This window comes from Empidonax traillii, unplaced genomic scaffold (genome assembly GCF_003031625.1).
Source record: "Empidonax traillii isolate 1590-97213 ecotype Southwest subspecies unplaced genomic scaffold, ASM303162v1 scaffold588:size748185, whole genome shotgun sequence".
Classification (NCBI taxonomy): Eukaryota; Metazoa; Chordata; class Aves; order Passeriformes; family Tyrannidae; genus Empidonax; species Empidonax traillii.
The window spans coordinates 280,743-301,416 of NW_020955781.1; the positions used below are offsets into that span (position 1 = coordinate 280,743).

At 41.0% G+C, this 20,674-nt stretch overlaps 1 protein-coding gene across 9 annotated transcripts in view; it reads left to right on the forward strand.

Annotated features, from left to right (window-relative positions):
• Nucleotides 1–20,674, forward strand: part of ANK3 (ankyrin 3) — a 207,839-nt gene that overhangs the window by 159,480 nt on the left and 27,685 nt on the right. For 5 of the 9 annotated variants that reach the window (XM_027898271.1, XM_027898274.1, XM_027898270.1 and 2 more), the window contains 9 exons: nucleotides 129–340; nucleotides 2,019–2,226; nucleotides 2,779–2,875; nucleotides 4,095–4,323; nucleotides 4,931–5,056; nucleotides 5,792–5,914; nucleotides 6,401–6,427; nucleotides 8,137–8,218; nucleotides 12,648–20,333. In XM_027898271.1, the coding sequence (XP_027754072.1) occupies nucleotides 129–340; nucleotides 2,019–2,226; nucleotides 2,779–2,875; nucleotides 4,095–4,323; nucleotides 4,931–5,056; nucleotides 5,792–5,914; nucleotides 6,401–6,427; nucleotides 8,137–8,218; nucleotides 12,648–20,333 (8,790 nt within the window). The remainder of the gene's footprint in view (nucleotides 1–128; nucleotides 341–2,018; nucleotides 2,227–2,778; nucleotides 2,876–4,094; nucleotides 4,324–4,930; nucleotides 5,057–5,791; nucleotides 5,915–6,400; nucleotides 6,428–8,136; nucleotides 8,219–12,647; nucleotides 20,334–20,674) is intronic. The other 4 variants (XM_027898272.1, XM_027898273.1, XM_027898275.1 and 1 more) reach the window with 2 other exon arrangements.

A 20,674-nucleotide genomic window follows, 5' to 3' on the forward strand; every position in this document is an offset into this window, starting at 1 on the left:
TAATAATAAAAAACCCCGACCTCCTTAAACATTGTAAGCCTTATTCCAAACCTCACACTCGCAGATGTGTGTGTGGGATGAGCCTGGACAGGTAATGCCTGACTCTGTTCCCTGTCTTCTCCCACCAGAGCTGGACAGCGTGGAGGAGCTGGAGAAGAAGCGCATCTGCAGGATCGTCACAAAGGATTTCCCCCAGTACTTTGCAGTGGTTTCACGAATCAAGCAGGAGAGTAACCAAATTGGCCCGGAGGGGGGGGTGCTGAGCAGCACGACGGTGCCACGAGTCCAGGCGTCCTTCCCCGAGGGTGCTCTCACCAAAAGAATCCGCGTGGGGCTCCAGGTAAAGATGCCCTGGTGCTTGTATCCACAGCATTTATAAGCACATTGTTGGTCTTAATGGACAAGACTTGCAGCTACAAACCCTACAACTCCTTGGGAATGAGTTGTGACTTTGGTCCTATTCACACCCAAGGTCTGAATTGGCTGGCACGTGTGTGCCTGGGCACACTCCCTGCCTCTGTGTGCCCCAGGTGCAGGTGAAGCACAGTCCTCACCCTTGTGGCAGAAGCCCAGCTCCCCTTTTATCAACTCCTCAGCACCCAAAGAATGGAGAGAAAAGCAAAGACCTGGAGCCACTGCAGCCTCAGTGCTGTTGTCTGCCATCTCCTGTTGGCTGCCAGCAGCTCTGAGCTGCTCGGCCACTGTGCAGTCCCAGTCTCCTGTGGCAAAGCAGCAGCTTGTGAATGTTGTCACTGGGCTGCCCTTTGCCTCAGGAATGTGTTCGGTAAGGATTTCATGCAGCTGTTTGCCAGCTGTTACTGGGTCAAAAACCTCCCATATACATCTGCTGCATCTTAGGGCATTCACCATTGGTGTTTCCAGCAAAGGATGAAATCTGGGAAGAGCAAATAACCTTAAACTCTTCTTAAACAAACTGCACATAAAGTGGAGAAATATTCCATAAGAATAGGAGGCATTTTTTCTTCGAATTCTGTTAATTGTCTCTTAAAATTAATAACCTGCAAGTCTGATGGGTTCATGAAATAGAGATGCTGGTTGGATTCCAGTGCTTGGAATTCACACTGAAACATTTCTGTTAATGGTATTTCATGTCTAAAGATGATTAGTCTTGAGAAAATGGAAGTTCTGCTCTTATGATTATACAGCTGTCTTCCCAGAGCTCCGTAGTGTGAAGGAAGCATGACATCTCTGTATGCAGGGTGTGACTGCTGAGATTGCAGTGTAGCTGCATATTCTCTGCATATCAGTATATTTGTGTAGTTCAAATAATAGCAAGTCATGGGTCAGACTAATTGAAACAGACTTGGAAGTTAAATTTAAAAAATAAATGAAAAAAAGGCAAGTGCATGCAAAACCCTGTTTCCATGTCTGTCACTTTTGAGTGTAGAAAATGTGAGATTTGCTTATAGATCTTCTTTAGCTTAATGCATTTCATTATGAATTTGACCCAAACAAGTATTTCTTTTCTAATAAGCAGTAGTGGAAAAGCACAGGGAGCACTGAGAACAGAGGTAAGTCAGAGTGCAGTGTTCCTCAAGAGCATGAATTAGTTTGGCAGAGATGTAAGAATTGTTCGTGACCTCCAGGAAACAGTGTCTAGTCCTCACTTCTGAAGTGCAGAATAGGGCTTCTTTTGGCATTTTGAAATTGTAGTTAATGTTACTCATCACTGTAAATTAAAAACAAAACCAAACATGTTTTGAAAAACTCTCAGCAAATACTGCAGGGAACCTTCTGAGATTTATAGTCTGACTCTACAAGTTAGTGATTAGGAAATAAAAAGTAAGTTGTTGAAAAAAAAAAAACTAAGCATGAATTGTACTAATAATCACCCTTGAGAGTTATAGGAGAAGGCTTCCTGGGGGAAAAAAAAAAAAAAAAAGGAAACCAAATCCTGCAGAAAATATAAGGAAAGTAGAATTATGTTTTAGAAAATATTTTTGAATGCTTACAACCAGTTTGTAGCTCTAGTTTAAATATGTTCCTTATATTGACAGGCTCAACCGGTTCCAGAAGAGATTGTCAAAAAAATCCTTGGAAACAAAGCAACTTTCAGTCCTATTGTCACTGTGGAACCAAGAAGAAGAAAATTTCATAAGCCAATAACCATGACAATTCCTGTGCCACCTCCGTCAGGAGAAGGTGTAACCAACGGGTACAAAGGAGACACAACACCCAGCCTTCGACTTTTATGTAGCATTACAGGTTAGAGGAAATCCTGCTCTTTGCGAAGGTTTCTGTGACAGCAGCATCTCTGAGCTCACTGTCACAACTTGTGCTTTCCAGTAAGAGAACATTGGTGTTCTGCTCCAGTGGAGTTCAGATTAGATCTCCTGAGCAAAGCTAGCTGAAGGCATCTCAAAGGCTCCCAGTGATTCCCTGAACTTTGTATCTGGTTTCGTGGCATTGTGAAAGAACTCTCCCAACAGATATTACTTGCTAATTTTATATTTATCCAGTATGAAGAATTTTGTTCTTGGCTATTAAACATGGTTGTCACTAAAAGTAGTTTGCAGAAATAACTCTGTCCTGGCTGATACCAAGGGGGGTTTGCTGTTGGCTTGTAGGTTTGTTCTGTGCTTACATCAGCATTGTTTTTGGTGTGTAATATGTGATGTCATTTAGAACATGTAGCTCAGCTGCTGGAGAACATTAATGTTTATGTTTTCTTTTTATGTGTGAAGATAGAGATATTCTTGCTTGGTCTGTGTGTGCTTAGTGTTTGAAAGGAAATGTCCGTGGTTTGTATTTGCACAGGAGGCACTTCACCTGCGCAGTGGGAGGACATCACCGGCACCACTCCGCTGACGTTTTCAAATGACTGTGTCTCCTTCACAACCAATGTTTCAGCCAGGTATGGGAACAGAGCTTGCCAAGTGCACCTGGGGAGCAGCTTCCCTTGATTAACAACATGCATAGTTGTGGGCTTGTGTTTTGGCTTTCTGTAAGTCTTTTGCAAGACTGATGAAGCGGTAATGGACCAGATGCCGCTTTGTCACTACATATCAGCATCCCACACGTCCAGGGCTGCACATGAAGCTTTGTCCTGGCCTTTTCTGCTGTGGTGATGTCTCCTGGCAGTCACACATGCTGTTTCTCTGAAAGGCTGCCATGCTACACAGGGCTTTGCTTTTTTTCTGTAAATGGCAAGAGAAAGGAAAAGCTTAAAATGCTCATTCCATAAAAAAAATTTGGGAAGATTCATAAAAATGTGTTTGTTTAAAAATTTAAAGACATTGAATTTTTGGCTGTTGGCTTTTTTAGTTGAAAATTATGTTAAATTGCTTTCACAAAAATATCATTTGCAAACAATGATGGTTTGAAATTAATTTTGATGATTTTAATGGACTTTCATGCTGATTGGAGGCATTCAACAATATCTGTAGAAATCACACATCCTAGTGGAGAAAATTCATGGTATAGCAGGCAGAAAGTTTATTCTTCAGTAAATAACATTTGCAACTATAAAAACCTTTATAAAAAGAGAATTGCTGGAAGAACCAAATCAGGGCCGAAATATTGTGGAAAAGACTGATACAAAATATAAACAAGAATATTTATAACTTATATCACATTTGTCTTCAAATTAATAATCATAAGATGAGAAAATAACAATATAACACCTGTCTCTAGGAACCTTCACCATGGGCATATTTGGTTCAACCTGCATGGGAGATGTGATTTTGCTGTATATTTGTGTTATAAAGGAGTTTGTTTTAGCAAATCAAATGTACAGTGCAGCATCTGCACATTACAATATACACAGTGTGTGGTCACAAGAAATATAATTTCCCTACTTTGGCTTCAAATGAGCCTTAAAATAGACACTTTTTTGAGATACCAGTGTAAAAAGGGTCAAATAAGTATGCCAACAATTCATTGCCTGGTATTCCCATTTTTGGATGGTTAAAACTGCACTGAAAGTAGAAGGAGAATTGCAGCTTTAGGAAGTCTGCAAGGACAATACACATGCAAAATGACCAAGGAAATAGAACACAGTTTCCCTTTAAAGGCTTAGGTGGTGTTTGAGCAATATGGAAAGTTGATTTAATGGTTTCCTTTTTCCCACTCAGATTTTGGCTCGCAGACTGCCACCAAGTACTAGAGACTGTTGGGCTGGCAACGCAGCTTTATAGAGAATTAATATGCGTTCCTTATATGGCAAAGTTTGTGATATTTGCCAAAATGAATGACCCCATGGAATCCAATTTGCGTTGCTTTTGCATGACTGATGACAAAGTGGACAAAACTTTGGAGCAACAAGAGAACTTTGAAGAAGTTGCAAGAAGCAAAGACATTGAGGTACATTTCTTGCAGCTGGCTTCCTCTCTGTGGGTGGATAGTGTGTTTCCTGAGTAGGAACAGGTCCTGCAAAAGCCACTGTAAGCCCCGTTAAATAAAGGTCCACACCAAGGCTGTGTCAAAAACCTTCTCGAAAGGAGGACAGAAAAGGTCAAGATGGGAGGAGGAGCGTGAGGACCTGTCTGCAAATGTCTCCCCAGTGCAGCCTTCAGTGGATTTTGTACTCGCTGCTGTCCAGTAGCCCTGGTTGGGCTTTCCAGACAGCTGACCTGGAATTCCTTCTCACTGGCCCCACAGACACACGGTCATGAGCAGGGCTGGTTTGTGGTGAATATGAAGAAGTCACCAACTCATTGTTTCTTGAAGAAATCTACACATTCTTACTCCAGAAAAGCCAGTCATGTAGCTCATGTGTTCCCAAACTGTCTGCACTCAAAATACCTTGCCATAATGCACAGTGATTTTCTAATTTGTTGTTGAATTTAATCTGAGGGGGAACTTGTGTTAAACTTGTGTTAAACTGTCTCGGGGGAAATTGTGATACACTTATGTGCATGGATCTACTATGAAAAGAGGTTTCATTGACTTCTATTTCTTGCTTTGGTAGGTTCTGGAAGGAAAACCTATTTACGTTGATTGCTATGGAAATCTGGCCCCTTTGACTAAAGGAGGACAGCAGCTTGTTTTTAATTTTTATGCTTTCAAAGAAAATAGACTGCCATTCTCTATCAAGGTAAAAACAAAACAAAGCAAATGATCCTGCTGATTTCCTCCCTCCCTTTTTTCAGCCCTGTAGGATTAACTTGCCCCAAGTGTAATTGTTTAATATATGAATAACATGAAGAGGGTGCTTTACGTGACGCCACAAAAGAGCTGCTGGCAGATCTGGGAAGAGAATACCCATGATATGGATTCCCAGCCTTTTACTAAAACCATATCTCAAATTAGACCTCCAGCATATTTATCACCAGTAGTTCCCAATTTCCCAGGGACTAAGCAAAAGAGTTGCATTCAATAACATACTGTACTACAGAACAGCCTTCAAAAAGTGTGCACAGACTGCTCTTCTCTAAATTGCCATGAATGGACACTCACTTTCCTTAGCCTTGTCATAGCTGCCGTGCTAAGGAAGTTTTTAAGCATTTTGGTAAGAACAAGTGGCAGAAAAAAATGAAGGTGAGCAGAAAATATCTGTCAGTAATATGCCAGTATGAAACTGTCTGGTTGGACACACACAACAACCAGTCTTGCATGGATTGCCCATCAGAGAGCTTCAGGCTGGTGCAACTCTTTCATGGTGATGCCTTTTCTCCTTCAGCACCTCAGGCTGAGCTCCAGCTCAGTATCATTGGTCCTTACACAGTAGATAGCTTCTTGTGGAAAGAAACTCTGAGAAACTCCCCTGAAACCTCTTCTAGGAGTCTGAATTACTACATATTACTACACTGTATTAAAATTTCTTTTCTAGGTAAGAGACACCAGCCAGGAACCCTGTGGTCGATTATCGTTTTTGAAAGAACCAAAGACTACAAAAGGACTGCCACAAGCAGCTGTTTGCAACTTGAATATCACTCTGCCAGCACACAAAAAGGTATTTGTAGGGAAAAGTAAATATTTTCCTTCTTGGTTGGGTTGGATTTATTTCTGTTCCTTTAGTTTTTGTCTGTTCTTTTTTTTTTCTTTTCCTGCTAGTGATAAAGAAACCCTGTGAGTTGTCAGTAATGAGAATGCTTTGGAATATGACAAAGGCTTTTAAGATTTCTGTTTTATTGGTTTCTTGTATGTAGAACGCTTTTAAAGTCTCTTGTTACTGTGGTGTCAATTTTTACAATTCTGTTTACAGCTCATGCTTCAGCCTGCAAGTCATAGATTTATGCTTTCAGTAATGTCACGTGTTTATTTGCATTGAATGTAAGATTTTTTTTTTTCTTTTCTGTTGACATTTTGGATTTGCTTTGCCTTATAAATCAGCTTGCATTTTGTGCTCCCAATTTGGTCCTTTTCATATCCTGATATTCTTTTCCCTGCTGTCCATTATAATATTCCTTGTCTCTGCAATGCATCTTGGGACCAAAAGGAAACAGAGTCAGATCAAGATGATGAGGTAATATAAACACTGTCTTCTGTTTTTATTTCCTTCAGATTTAGTGAAGAAAAGTAATATGTAACAGCAAAAAAAAACACCAAAAAAACTATTTTTAACCTATGGCATTGAAATGATACCTACAGAATAACTGTATTCTCTACATCTGATATTCTGTTGCAAAACAGTATAAATGCACAAATGTGGAAAAACATGATTATATATTATGAAATTAAATGAGGCATTGAATAATAGCTGTCTGAAATTTAGCTGGTTTTCTTCTGAAAATTAATATAATTTTAAATATTGGACCAAGTCCATTTTTGGCAAAATCAAGAAGAGTTTAGTGGATAAGATTTTACCTCTTCGAGTAACACTGACCATGCTTTGACTTGTATTTCTGAGAAGGAAAAATGTGTTGCTGAGGCCACAAGAGTGGCCTAATAATATTTTACCTCTGTAAATAAACCAGATTCTTTCAAAAGAGCAAAGCAGCCAAGAATAATTTTTAAATATTGTGTTCAAATCTATTTTCAAACAAACCTCAGATATTTGCAGCTTAAAAATCCACTGTTTGATGGAAACTGCAACATTAGATTGTCAGGAAGTTGAATGGGTCTTACTCATTAGAGCTAGTAATAGCTGAGATCATTTACTTAGCAGCAATTTTTTTTTCCTCTTCCTGGTGGCAAATAAATAGCAGTTGTCACCTGGTGATCAGAATAATTAAAAAAACAAACCAAAACAAAAGAAACCAACCAAGCTAAAACATTCTTTACATATTAAAAAATAATAATAGCAACCACATCACTTTGACTCCACAGAATTTGTTCCCAGTGAGCTACTATATAGCTATAATAATAGTTTCCTTCCTAAAAACCCCATATTCTTAGCCACATATTCAAATGAGGACCATTAATGTTTAAGACATCGCACTAGCAGCTATGCCACTGAACGCAGCAACTTACGATGCAGTTTATCAGTTAACAGTAGTCTGCTTTCTAATCCACATCTTTACATTTTGTGCATATTAAAAAATCCCCTCCCATGCCTTTTTTTGTCCTTAATGTATTCACTTTAAAGCCAGTGTACATTGTGGTGTATGTGCTTTTGGGACAAATTTATCCGGGGCGAAATATTCGATCGGTCTAAGTTGTACTCTTATGAATGTTTTATGTCTGTACCTGCAGTCTTTTGTGTTGATCTCCTGTTTCTAGCCAAGGATGGTTTATTTTACAGAGAATAAATAATATCACACCACTTCTAGTAGTGTGAAACAGTTTATTAAGTGATAATGGGATAATACAGCACAGATATACTTTAAGGCAGGATCATGAGCTGCATCTGCTATCTAAGCTCTTCTGCCTCATTAGCAGAGACATGGTGAGCAGGAGTGAACACCTGGGCTCACTGCTAGGGTTCCAGTCCCTTCCCTGCTTGCTCCAGAAGGGTAGTCATTCACACAGGTCTCTGCCACGTCCAGCAGCCACGCTCCCTGCTCCGCCGTGCCTGACACTCATCACATGGCAGACAGGAAAAGAGACCGGCTCTGGCCCTCCCCTGCCAGCTTGCCCAAATTTGGCTTCAGCATGCCATCCTGAAGCTGAATGGAAGCATCCCTTCTCCCTTGTGGGGTTGTGGCGGCCCATCCTGCTGAGGTTTGAGGATTGTTCTGCTCAAACGGTGGGTAGGGTGCTAAAGGCGCTGAGCAGGGCTGTGTTTTGTTGCAGACGGAGAGAGCTGACCGGCGCCAGAACTTCGTCTCCCTTGCTTTACGTAAGCGCTACAGCTATCTGACTGAGCCTGGAATGAGTGAGTTGCTCTTACCAAAGTACTAAACCATATAAATGTGATTTTTCATAAGAAGAGACATTTTTTCTATAAACGTTGTATTTGGTGTCGCTCTGGGGGAAAAAAAAAAAAAAAAAAAAACGGAAATAAAGAAAAGAAAAAAAGTTGCCTAAACCAAAACTCTTGGATGGTCTGTGAACTCCTGTGTTGTGAGAGCTTGAAGAATCCTGACTGGCAAAATATGTATGTTAGTTAAGTAAAAATACAATAATTTTTAAAAATGCCACGTAGCTCCAGAGTAGGAGGTTTGCAAATTGCTTTCAAAAAGAGTCTATTCCTCTTCCTTTTGAAACATGAGAGGTGCTATAGAAGGGAATGTTACACAAAAGTTCAGCAAGGCTGGAGAAAGCCATTCAGATAAGCACTTAAATGTTTAGACGCTTAGCCAAAATAGACTCTCTCATATTTTATATTTTCCCTCTTCTTTCTCCTCCCCTTCCCTTTTTCCTCTGTTCCCTGCAGTTGCTTTTTATTCCCTGGCACCACACATTGCTTCCTCTTAAACTTTATGTTCCCCTTGACCAGACCTGTGGCATTCCTTTCCTTCCTGGTTAAATACAATACTGTATTTGGCTTAGCTTTTCTTCCCTCACCTCTCCTGTCTGAGATTGACTGCTATTGTTCCCCATTTCCAGGCTTTTTCTTGCCTCTTTTTTTTTTTTTTTTTCCACTTGTGACTTCTTAGTTGCTACCCTGCAACAGACCCTTTGATATAATTCCATAAAATCCATAGACAAACTTCATCGGGTCTTGGGAGTTCCCACTGGATGGCTGCTGTTTAATTATCCTATAAGATCTGTGGCTTCTTTGGATCAGATGTGCTCCAGAATATATTACCCTTCTCAGGCCTGGAAGAAGACTTCAAGCATATAACATCTGAAGAAGCTATCAGATCTGCTGAGACATCTTGATGGACTGTTAAGGTATTGTCACAGGCTTGATGGGAACTGAGAGACAGGGAAAATTAAGTTGCTTGAAAGGAAGTTGATGACTGTGTATATTGCTCACAATAAATTTTTTGGCCCTCATTGAAGAAAAAAAAAAAAAAAACCCAAACCAAAAAGGTCCTATTTATTCACCAAAGATCCATTAAGTCTCATTTACAAAAAGTTGGTGGGAATAAACCTAAATGCACTTCAGCTGTACTTGAAAAGAAGATGGATTGATACAGTAGACATTCCTGCACGATCTTTACCTATTCTATCCCTTTTGGCAACGGGTACTGCTTAAGGCTGTGAGGTACCCAAAAAGGTTGTGCAGATAGGTTTGTGTTTGCCAGGAAAGAGCACAGGCCATCAGCTGAGCACCACCTCCTGTGCACGTGGAGTGTGTAGTTCACAACTCCACCTGCACCCGCTGGTGTGAGGGAAGGAGGTGAGTGTGGAGGTGCAGCTCTTCCAGAGAGCACACGCTGCCCAGCACAGGGGGAGGACAGATGCTGTGCCTGCTTTACACCACAGGGAGCTTGCTCCAGTGATTGCATATGAGTGATGAACTTCTAGCAGTTTCCAGGGAATTCAATGGCACAGCTCCAGCAGTTTTGGTAGCAGCAGGGATTGTTCTTTTTACTCACACAAGCGTGCATGTGTATTTTATGCATGTGCACACAGGCAGAGCAGGAGCAACAAGATCCCTACCTGCTACTTGCTCATACAAGCCATTCTTTTCAACACGGCCATATCAGTCATGGACAACAGCTCCAATTACAGTGCCTGGGCAGAGTTTTTAGCCCTGCACCCCTACCAAGTGTGAAGTGCATTCCCCTTGCCTCCCTGTCTTTATCTCTGCTCAGGGAAAGGGCACAAAGGGTCCAACAGAAGGGGAGTGCAGCAGTGGGTTAAACCTGATGAGTCCCGAGTGTTTGCTTGGGGCTGAGGAGGAGCAAGTCTGAGCAGTGGCCACGTGTATGGGTAGGCTCAGTGCTTTCCATCACCAGCTGCAAGCAAGGAAGTGTGGCTTGATGCACAGAAGGTAGTAACGGACATCTGTTGTCTAATAAAATCTTGGATGCAGAGTGATGGAAACTGTTAAGGCCAAAAGTGTCCAGTAGCCAAAAAGAGCTGTTATATAAACGCGCTCTTTAGAGTATTATCCCACTCTAAAGTCTTGCATGGTTGGGGGAATTTCTTTACTGCTTCAAAAGAGTAAAATTGTCCTGTTCCCTGTCCAGTTCATAGCTGCACTCACAGATAAATTACTCATTTTTTCTTTGTACTGGTTCTTCTCAACTACAATAAGGAGCACAGAAAAAGCTCTTAAACATATCTGAATCTGTGATTTAACAGGAGGAGCTGGGAGGGCAGCCTGTTGGTTTGCTTGACTCACTAGTCATTTGTGATAGACTGGCTTATCCCAGTGCAGTGGGGTCTCTGTAAAGATATTTCCTAATACTAACTGCTGAACAAGTTGTTAGTTCTTCTCAGAATCATTTTGAGGTCTGTTTCTTAGACTCAAGACTGTATGAACCTATGGTGAATGTTGGCAGCTGCTGCTAATTAATCTTCATAGTAAAGTCTAGCTCATTTAATGAAGTAGACTATGGGGTTTTTTTGGGGAGGAGTGGAAAGAAGTATATTTGCACTTATAAATAACATAGCAAGGAAAAGTGAATGTTTCTTGACTGCCAGTCAGGCCTAGTACTCAAGCTCTCTTCAACCTTAATGTTCTCATACTGCAATATCACCAGCCATCCACACTGTCTTCTGGGCTTTGATTGGCTTCTGTAGGACCAGCACATTTCTCCTTGCAGGATATGGACCTGTGGTGCCCTGAATATTCGTTATTTTGTAAGAGTGTGTGTCCTTTAACAGTTTAGTATTAGCCTTGTTGAGTTACTTTCACTGCAAGTTACTGTCTGTCTTATAAGACAGATCAAGCAGGTTAGACAAATTATTAGTATAACTACAGAGAAAGGTATGTTGAACAAATTCTTTGAGTATTTTAGTTCCATTTCTAATTCCAGCTTTCAAGAAACAAACAAACAAAAAAATGTCCTCAAAGTTGCTTTCAATGTCAACTCTGAATGTTATTGCTGGATCAGAGGATATGTATGTGTAATGGGATTCCCAGAAATACCGTCTGGCATGAGTGCCTCCTCTTATGCAAAATGTGGTTGATGATGATTCTGTTCAAAATGCTTATGAATGAACTGAGAGTTCTGGGGGATGATGACATTTAACAGGTTTGTCCTTGCCAGGAATTTATTTCATAATATATTTTTCTTTGACTGCTTTTCTAACATTACCTTTTGAGAACTGTAAAGTTAAACAGGTCTGACTTTGAGCTGATACAAGAAATCTCCTCAAAAGGTACCAAGACACTACATCTTGTAGAAAAAGTGTACTCTTCTTTTAATGACCTCTTGTGAAATGGCTTTGTAAGGTTTACATATTTGTGCTTAATACACCATACAAAATGTATTAATCTGTGTGCTCGTTTTGACATGACATTTGTGCATGAATAAAAACTGATTCAGTTGCTTTGCCTGCTCACGTTTATCATATATTTTCCATATTTCATATATGACATGCTTCTTAAAATCATTTCATGTAAAGTTTTACTTTATTTTTTTACCAAACAAAAGGAATATCGCATGAGAAACAAATGCATATGTTCCTTTCTTTTTCTTTTTTTTTTTTTTTTTTTTTTTTTTTTTTTTTTTTTTTCCTTTTTTTTTTTTTAGTATTGACTCAGAAAAGCTCTTGCTCTTATTGGCTTTGTGATTGTGAAGCATATCCGAATTGTGCATGGAAGATATAGATTTGAATTTATTCCAGTTGCTTCACAGTTTGCACATCAATTGCCTGTCACTTAAAGGAACTTTGGGTTCTGCATGAAATAGTTCTGAGTGGTTTAAAAAAAGATTTTAGCTCTATAATGTCACTTTACACAAGTTTATATTTTTGTATAGGTTCAAATCTGAGTAGAACAACAATAGAAATTATTAAAAGGATAATTCTAAGAGTTGCACAAAGCAGAGACATACCTAAACAGGCAAAATAGAGCCGATATGAATATTTCAGAAGTAGCACATCAGAAAGTCAATAGGAAGTAAGAGAAGAAATTTTGATGTGGCTTTATTTTTACCTTATGGATTCCTTTGTTGTGTTTTCTGTTATTCATTGTTTGCAGATTTGGTTGCTATGTGCTTTCTGTCTCTCATTTCATGTTGCTTTTTGCTTTGGACCAGTTATCAGCATATGGCTCGTTCCTAATTTTTTTCATTCCTTTTGAAACTCTTCTTTTGCCTCCTTCATCCCAACTCATGCAAACAATTGTACTTGCTTTTTGTAATATTACAACGTTTACTGACCAATTTTCTTCTCTGGTCTCTCTGTTTTTTAATCATTTTTGTTGATTTTTATGTTTGATTTTAATTTAACAATTTAAGAAACAGTTGAACGGAGTGCAGGAGCAACAAGATCCCTACCTGCTACTTACTCATACAAGCCATTCTTTTCAACACGGCCATATCAGTCATGGACAACAGCTCCAATTACAGTGCCTGGGCAAACCAAATCAGGCTTTACGTCCTTATCAAGCTCTTCCTCTAACACTCCTACAGCTTCCCCATTAAAATCAATATGGTCTGTTTCTTCTACTTCTCCAATCAAATCCACATTAGGAGCTTCTACCACATCTTCAATTAAATCTGTTAGCGATGTAGCATCTCCGATTAGATCTTTTCGGACAATCTCTTCGCCAATAAAAACTGTGGTATCGCAGCCTCCATACAATATACAGGTCACTTCAGGCTCTTTCGTCAGAGCTCCCGCAGTCACAGAAGCTGCTAGTCTAAAAGGGCTGGCATCCACTACCACATTCCCCTCTCGGACATCTCCAGTGACTACTGCAGGATCTCTCTTGGAGAGATCATCCATAACCATGACGCCTCCAGCATCCCCCAAATCCAACATTAACATGTACTCTTCGAGTTTGCCACTTAAATCGGTCATCACATCAGCATCTTCACTTTTATCGTCCCCTCTCAAGTCAGTGGTGTCACCTGCTAAATCAGCAGTTGATGCTGTTTCATCCACTAAAGTCATGATGGCCTCGTCTCTCTCGTCGCCAGCAAAACATGTAGCTGGGCACACAGATGTACCATTGCTTAATGGGTCTGTGTCACCTCTGAAATACCCATCTTCTGCCACCTTAATAAATGGATCCAAAGCTGCAGCTGTTTTTCAAGACAAGATTGCTGCAGCTGCACATTCTGCAAGTTGTGCTGCTAACGCAGTTGCTGACACGGCTGAGAGAGTGTTTTCAACAGCTACAACAATGCCATTTTCTCCACTCAGGTCATTTGTATCTTCAGCACCATCAGCTTTCCAGTCAATGAGAACTGCTCCTGCAGGTGCTTTGTACACAGCCCTTGGGTCAATATCTGCAACTACCTCATCAGTAACTTCATCTACAATAACAGTGCCAGTATATTCTGTAGTCAATGTTTTGTCTGAACCAGCATTAAAGAAGCTCCCAGAGTCGTCTTCACTTACAAAATCAGCTGCTGCGTTACTGTCACCGATTAAAACATTGACTACAGAGGCACGCACACAGCCTACCTTTAATCGAACTTCATCTCCAATAAAATCATCCTTGTTTTTAGCACCCTCTGCTCTCAAATTGTCCACACCCTCTTCTTTATCCTCCAGTCAGGAGATACTGAAAGATGTTGCTGAAATGAAAGAGGATCTGATAAGAATGACCGCAATATTGCAGACAGATGTCGCAGAGGACAAACCGTTCCAACCTGACATACCAAAAGAGGGTAGAATTGATGATGAAGAGCCCTTTAAAATTGTTGAGAAAGTAAAAGAGGACTTAGTAAAAGTTAGTGAGATTCTGAAAAAAGATGTGTGTTTAGAAAGTAAAGGGTCGGCTAAAGTATCCAAAAGTGATCAAGGACACCTGTCTGAGGATGACTGGGTAGAGTTCAGTACAGAGGAGATTGATGAAGCGAGACAGCAAGCTTTGACAAGCCCTCCTGTATCTGTTCCAGAGAAGGTCCAAATTAAAACTAAAACCATGTCGGAAAAGGATTATAGCTTGTCAAAAGTTATTGATTACTTAGCGAATGATATCGGTAGCAGTTCATTAACAAACATAAAGTACAAGTTTGAAGAGGGGAAAAAAGAAGGTGAAGAGAGACAAAAGCGCATCTTAAAACCAGCTATCGCTTTGCAGGAACATAAACTTAAAATGCCTCCAGCCTCCATGAGGCCTTCAACATCGGAAAAGGAGTTGTGTAAGATTGCAGACTCCTTTTTTGGAACAGACACCATTTTAGAGTCTCCAGATGACTTTTCTCAACACGATCAAGATAAAAGTCCCTTGTCTGACAGTGGCTTTGAAACAAGGAGTGAAAAGACACCTTCTGCCCCACAGAGTGCTGAAAGCACCGGGCCAAAACCACTTTTCCATGATGTACCCATCCCTCCCGTCATTACAGAAACAAGAACTGAAGTAGTTCATGTTATCCGCAGCTACGAGCCATCCTCTGAAGAAATTCCAGAGCATAAGGCAGAGGAGCTGCCGGCCTCCAAACCTAGCCCTACGTTTATGGAGCTGGAGCAAAAACCTTCTGGGTCTATTAAAGAGAAGGTTAAAGCTTTTCAAATGAAAGCCAGTGGCAGTGAAGAAGATGACCATAAGTGTGTCCTTAGTAAAGGTGTCCGAGTAAAAGAAGAAACTCACATCACTACCACGACCAGGATGGTCTATCATAAACCTCCTTGCACAGAAAGTACATCTGAAAGAATTGAGGAAACAATGTCTGTTCATGACATAATGAAAGCCTTTCAGTCTGGTCGTGACCCTTCCAAAGAACTGGCAGGTCTGTTTGAACATAAATCATCAGTAACGTCCGATGTTAGCAAGTCTGCTGAAACTTCACCACAACATGCAGAGAAGGACAGCAAAATGAAACCCAAACTGGAGCGAATAATAGAGGTCCATATTGAACAAGGTAATCAGGCTGAACCTACTGAAGTCATTATTAGAGAAACAAAAAAGCATCCAGAGAAAGAAATGTATGTATATCAGAAAGACTTACCTCGGGGAGATATTAACTTAAAAGAGTTGGAAAAACATGATGCTTTCCCTTGTTCAGATGAGCAAGGTCAGCAAGAAGAAGAGGAGCTCACGGCCGAAGAGTCACTTCCTTCTTATCTGGAATCCTCTAGAGTTAACACTCCCGTGTCCCAGGAAGAAGACAGTCGCCCTAGTTCTGCTCAACTCATGTCTGATGACTCTTACAAAACACTGAAGCTTTTGAGTCAGCACTCAATAGAATACCATGATGATGAGTTGTCAGAACTAAGAGGGGAGTCTTACAGGTTTGCTGAGAAAATGCTTCTTTCAGAAAAGCTAGATGTATCTCATTCTGATACTGAGGAGTCAGTTACTGACCATGCTCTACCCCTTAGTGCAGAGTTACAGGGGACTGATAAACGATGCAGAGAAAAAGTAGCTACTGCCCCCAAAAAAGAGATTCTCTCCAAAATCTATAAAGATGTGTCTGAAAATGGTGTAGGTAAAATGTCTAAAGATGATCATTATGATAAAGTGACAGTGTTACACTACACTGGAGATGTTAGTAGTCCAAAACATGCGATGTGGATGCGCTTTACTGAGGACAGATTAGACAGAGGTAGAGAAAAGTTGATATATGAAGACAGGGTGGACAGGACTGTTAAAGAGGCAGAAGAAAAACTCACTGAAGTATCACAGTTTTTTCGGGATAAAACAGAGAAGTTGAATGATGAGCTACAGTCTCCAGAGAAAAAGCAGCATAAAAAAAATGGCAAGGAAATACATTCTAGCCAGAGCTCTGCCAGCAGCAGCCCCGAGAAAGTTCCGCTCTCTGAACTGCCGTCGTCCAGGGATGAATGGAGTAAGGTGAAGCAGTATGCACATGATGGGAAATGCTTCCCCAAGGTGGATGAAAGAAAAGCATCCAGTTTGCCCAGCAGTCCTGAGAAAAGGATATTTGTGCAACACACAGAGGACTCTAAACGAACTATGGAACACAAAGGAAATGCTCAGCAGACTGGAGTACCTGAGGCTGGATTTCAGCTGAAGCAATCAAAGCTCAGTTCCATTAGGCTTAAATTTGAACAAGGTATAAGTCCAAGGAGTAAGGACGTAACTCAAGACGAAAAAAAGCTGGATGGTCAGTCCAAAATTCCGGTAAAGAAATTGCAAGAAAGTAAGTTACCAGTGTATCAGTCTTATTCCAGAGAGAAACATGCAAAGCAAGTAGAGGTCATTGATGGGAGCGCTGCTTTGCAGAAAGAGGTGAAAGTAAAGGAAGACCTTGTTCAAGGTAAAGTGAAAGCTATCGAAGACTCTCGTGCTTCAGACACACAAAAACAAAGAACTGAGATGAGGAAAGGCGTGCCGGAATGCCTTCCAGAACCGCAGGCAAAAGAGCTGGCGTATGGCTCAGACGCAACGACGAAGGGACACTGGGACAAAAAAATCTATAGGACGTGGGAAAGTCCTGGAACTTCTAACCATAAGACGCAGAAAGAAAAACTTTCGCATGTGCTGGTTCCAGATACAGTAAAAGAAAACCATGTTGATCACGCTGAATCTAAAACTGACAAAAAAAGTGAATTTGTCACTGTGACAGAGCACAAACTGGCCACAAATGGAATTCATTCAGAAGAAGTGAAGGAACTGACTGTAAAATCTCCCTCAAAAAGGGTTTTATACAGAGAATTTGTTGTCAGGGAGGGGGAGCGTAATGGTGAAGTGGCTGATAAAATATCCAGAAGGAAAGAAGAAATTGCTGTGTCCCATATTCCAGTCAGAATTGTTGAGGAGAAGAGAGCCATGCTTGATGGTGTCTATGAACTTTCAGCTAAAGTATCCCAATCAGCTGTGATTAAGGAGAAAGTTGAAAGACAGATTGATTATGTGGAAGATGAAAAAATAAAGCATTCAGAAATCAGAAAAGTTACTAAGCAGCAGAGCTCCATAGGCCTAAGTCCTCCTGCTGAGGATACAGAGCTATCCCCTAGCAAATCACCAGATTCTTTAGAATGTAGCCCAGGAAAGGAATTTCCTTCAAGTGACGTTGTTGAGCCTGGTGCCAGTGATTACTTGGATAAAGTTGCACCGCTAGTAAGCACTGAGGGAGTAAAAGAAATTAAGACCCTACCTGTTTATGTCAGTTTTGTTCAAGTAGGAAAGCAATATGAGAAAGAGGTGCAACAAGGAAATATTAAAAAAATTGTCAGTCAGGAGAGTAAGACAGTGCAGGAGACAAGGGGGACATTTTACACAGCTAGGCAGCAAAAACAACCTCCTTCTCCACAAGGTAGTCCAGAAGATGACACGCTAGAACAAGTGTCCTTTTTAGACAGCTCTGGTAAAAGCCCTTTAACACCAGAAACACCGAGTTCAGAGGAAGTGAGTTACGAGTTTACATCTAAAACACCTGACTCACTAATAGCTTATATCCCAGGCAAACCCAGCCCTATACCTGAGGTGTCTGAGGAGTCAGAGGAGGAAGCAGAGGCTAAGTCAACATCTGTGAAACAGGCAGAGGTTGAGGAGCCACAGATTGACAAAGCATTGCCTAATCTTATAAATAAGGACTCTAACAAAAGACCCAAAGGTAACAGAGTTGCCTATATTGAATTCCCTCCTCCTCCACCCCTGGATGCAGATCAAGGCGAGTCCGAAAAGAAGTCTCATTACTCCACTGAGAGTGAAATGGAGATGACTGAAGTGAACTTGCAAGATGAACACGACAAATGCCAACTGGCTGAACCTGTCATAAGGGTACAGCCACCGTCTCCTGTGCCACCGGGAGCAGATGTCAGTGACTCCAGTGATGATGAATCCCTCTATCAACCTGTTCCGCTTAAAAAGTACACGTTCAAACTGAAGGAGCTGGAAGATGACCAGAAAGAAACTTCAAAACCCAGAGCCCCTGAAAAGATTGAGAAACAGAAAGAGTTAGGACATCCCACTTCTGGGAAACCTAATGAGTTTGACATTGATTCACCCCAGAATGATGTAGTGCAAAATGGGAGTAACAATGACCAGTCTGTCACAGAGTGTTCCATAGCAACCACTGCAGAATTCTCCCATGATACCGATGCGACAGAGATTGACTCTCTTGACGGTTATGATTTGCAAGATGAAGATGATGGTTTAACTGAGAGTGATTCTAAACTTGCAGGTCCGGCAGTTGAAACCAAAAAGGACGTATGGACTACAGAAGGCATTCTAAAGCAGACTGACCGCTCATTTAGCCAGAGTAAGCTTGAAGTCATTGAGGAGGAAGGCAAGGTAGGCCCTGAAGAAGACAAGACACCTTCAAAGGGTCCAGCTTTTGAAAAAGCCGGAGATAAGAGCGATAAGAAGTCAGGGGCACAGTTTTTCTCTTTGGAAGGCAGACACCCTGACAGGACTGTATTTCCTGATTCGTATTTCAGTTACAAAGTAGATGAAGAATTTGCAACACCTTTCAAAACTGTGGCCACTAAGAGTCTAGATTTTGACCCGTGGTCCAATAACCGAGGTGACGATGAAGTGTTTGAGACTAAATCAAGGGAGGATGAGGCTAAGCCATTTGGTCTGGCAGTGGAAGACAGATCTCAAGCAACAACACCTGACACAACTCCAGCCAGAACTCCAACAGATGAGAGTACGCCAACTAGCGAGCCCAACCCCTTCCCATTTCATGAGGGGAAGATGTTTGAGATGACTCGCAGTGGTGCAATTGACATGAGCAAGAGGGATTTTGTTGAAGAAAGACTCCAATTTTTTCAGATTGGTGAGCATACTTCTGAAGGGAAGTCAGGGGACAAGGGGGAAGGGGATAAAAGTACAGTCACTGCCATCACACAGCCACAGGCAGGGGACAGCACTTTAGAAACAAACGTAGAGAGACCAGTAGAAACAACAGCAGTTGAACATAAGCCCGGCATCCAGGCCAGTGGAGATTGCATGGAACAAACACTTGGTAGTAACTCACTGGAGAAATCATCGGCAGCAGTAAACGCTTCCAAAGTTGATCCCAAATTGCGCACACCAATTAAAATGGGAATTTCTGCTTCCACCATGACTCTGAAGAAAGATGGCCCTGGCGAAGTGGCAGATAAGATAGAAGCTGTGATGCCAAGTGGTCAGGGATTAGAAAATGAAACTGTAGCAGTGATTGCGAGTTCAGCTTCTAGCCAAACAAGCTGTAGGCAATCAGAAAATACTGATTTTCCAAAAGATAATTTTAATAACAACAACAATTTGGATTCATCTGCTGTCCCTACAGATGATATTACCTGTAATGTAGTGCTAAAAGAACATTTGGAACCAAAATGTTCCCTCCAGAAAGCTAATCAAGCAAAAAGCACTTCAGGAAAAGGTACAGGGACAACACAAGGACACAGAGTAAGAGATAAGCAAAAACCACATGGAGAGCAGCAAAAGTCAACAGAGTTGGTAGGGGCTAGAGGAAAATCAAAGCTTCCTGTAAAGGCCAGCTCAGTAAAACAAGCCTTTTCACAAAATAATCTCCAAAGCAATACAGGGAGTAAAGTGAGAGGGGCTAGTAAGCCTGACAAAGCAAAACAAAATAATTCTTCTCCCTGTCTAGAAGCAAGGTCTAGGATTCCTGTAAAAAATACACATAGGAGTAATCTAGCTAGAAGAACTCCAACCCTGCCAAAACAAGAGCAGGTAGAGAAAGAAAAACCAAAACAACTTCCTTCTAAATTACCAGTAAAGGTAAGATCTACCTCCGTCACCGTGACAACAGTTAAAGTAAAGAAAAATCAGCTTAGGGAGGTATGTAAACATTCTATTGAATATTTTAAGGGAATTAGTGGTGAGACATTAAAGCTTGTGGATCGCCTATCTGATGAAGAGAAAAAGATGCAGTCAGAGGTCTCTGATGATGAAGAAGACAGTACATCAAGGAACACATCCTTATCAGAAGCTACTCAAGTTTACCAGCCTTCCATTACACCGAAGTCTGCTAGAGACATGAGAACAGAGGCAGCATCTATAAAATCAAAGATTGAAAAGGCCGACAGTGAGAGGAGGAGGAGTAAGAGGACTGGTGAGAATGAAGGCAGTCAGGTTTCTGGAGCTCTCATGGCTCACCTCGTGGAGATCAAGCCTAGTTTGTAAAACTTTCAACTTGTTGATCCTAGTGCATGAACCGTTGTGATTGCCTGTGGAGTGACTTAACTGTAGTTTTCATTCTGTCATTGTCATCTGTATGTGCTGTCTTATTCTCTTTTTTCTTCCTTCAAACAAATCCTGTACTGTAGAAAGCTAGTGAAGCATGCCAAAGACATTCATGTAACTCAAAAATTGATGTAACTCAGAAGTTGAAAGATGTCTTTTGTGACAGCAAATTTATTTTGTCAAAGTAGAGAAAATAGATGATAATCTGGC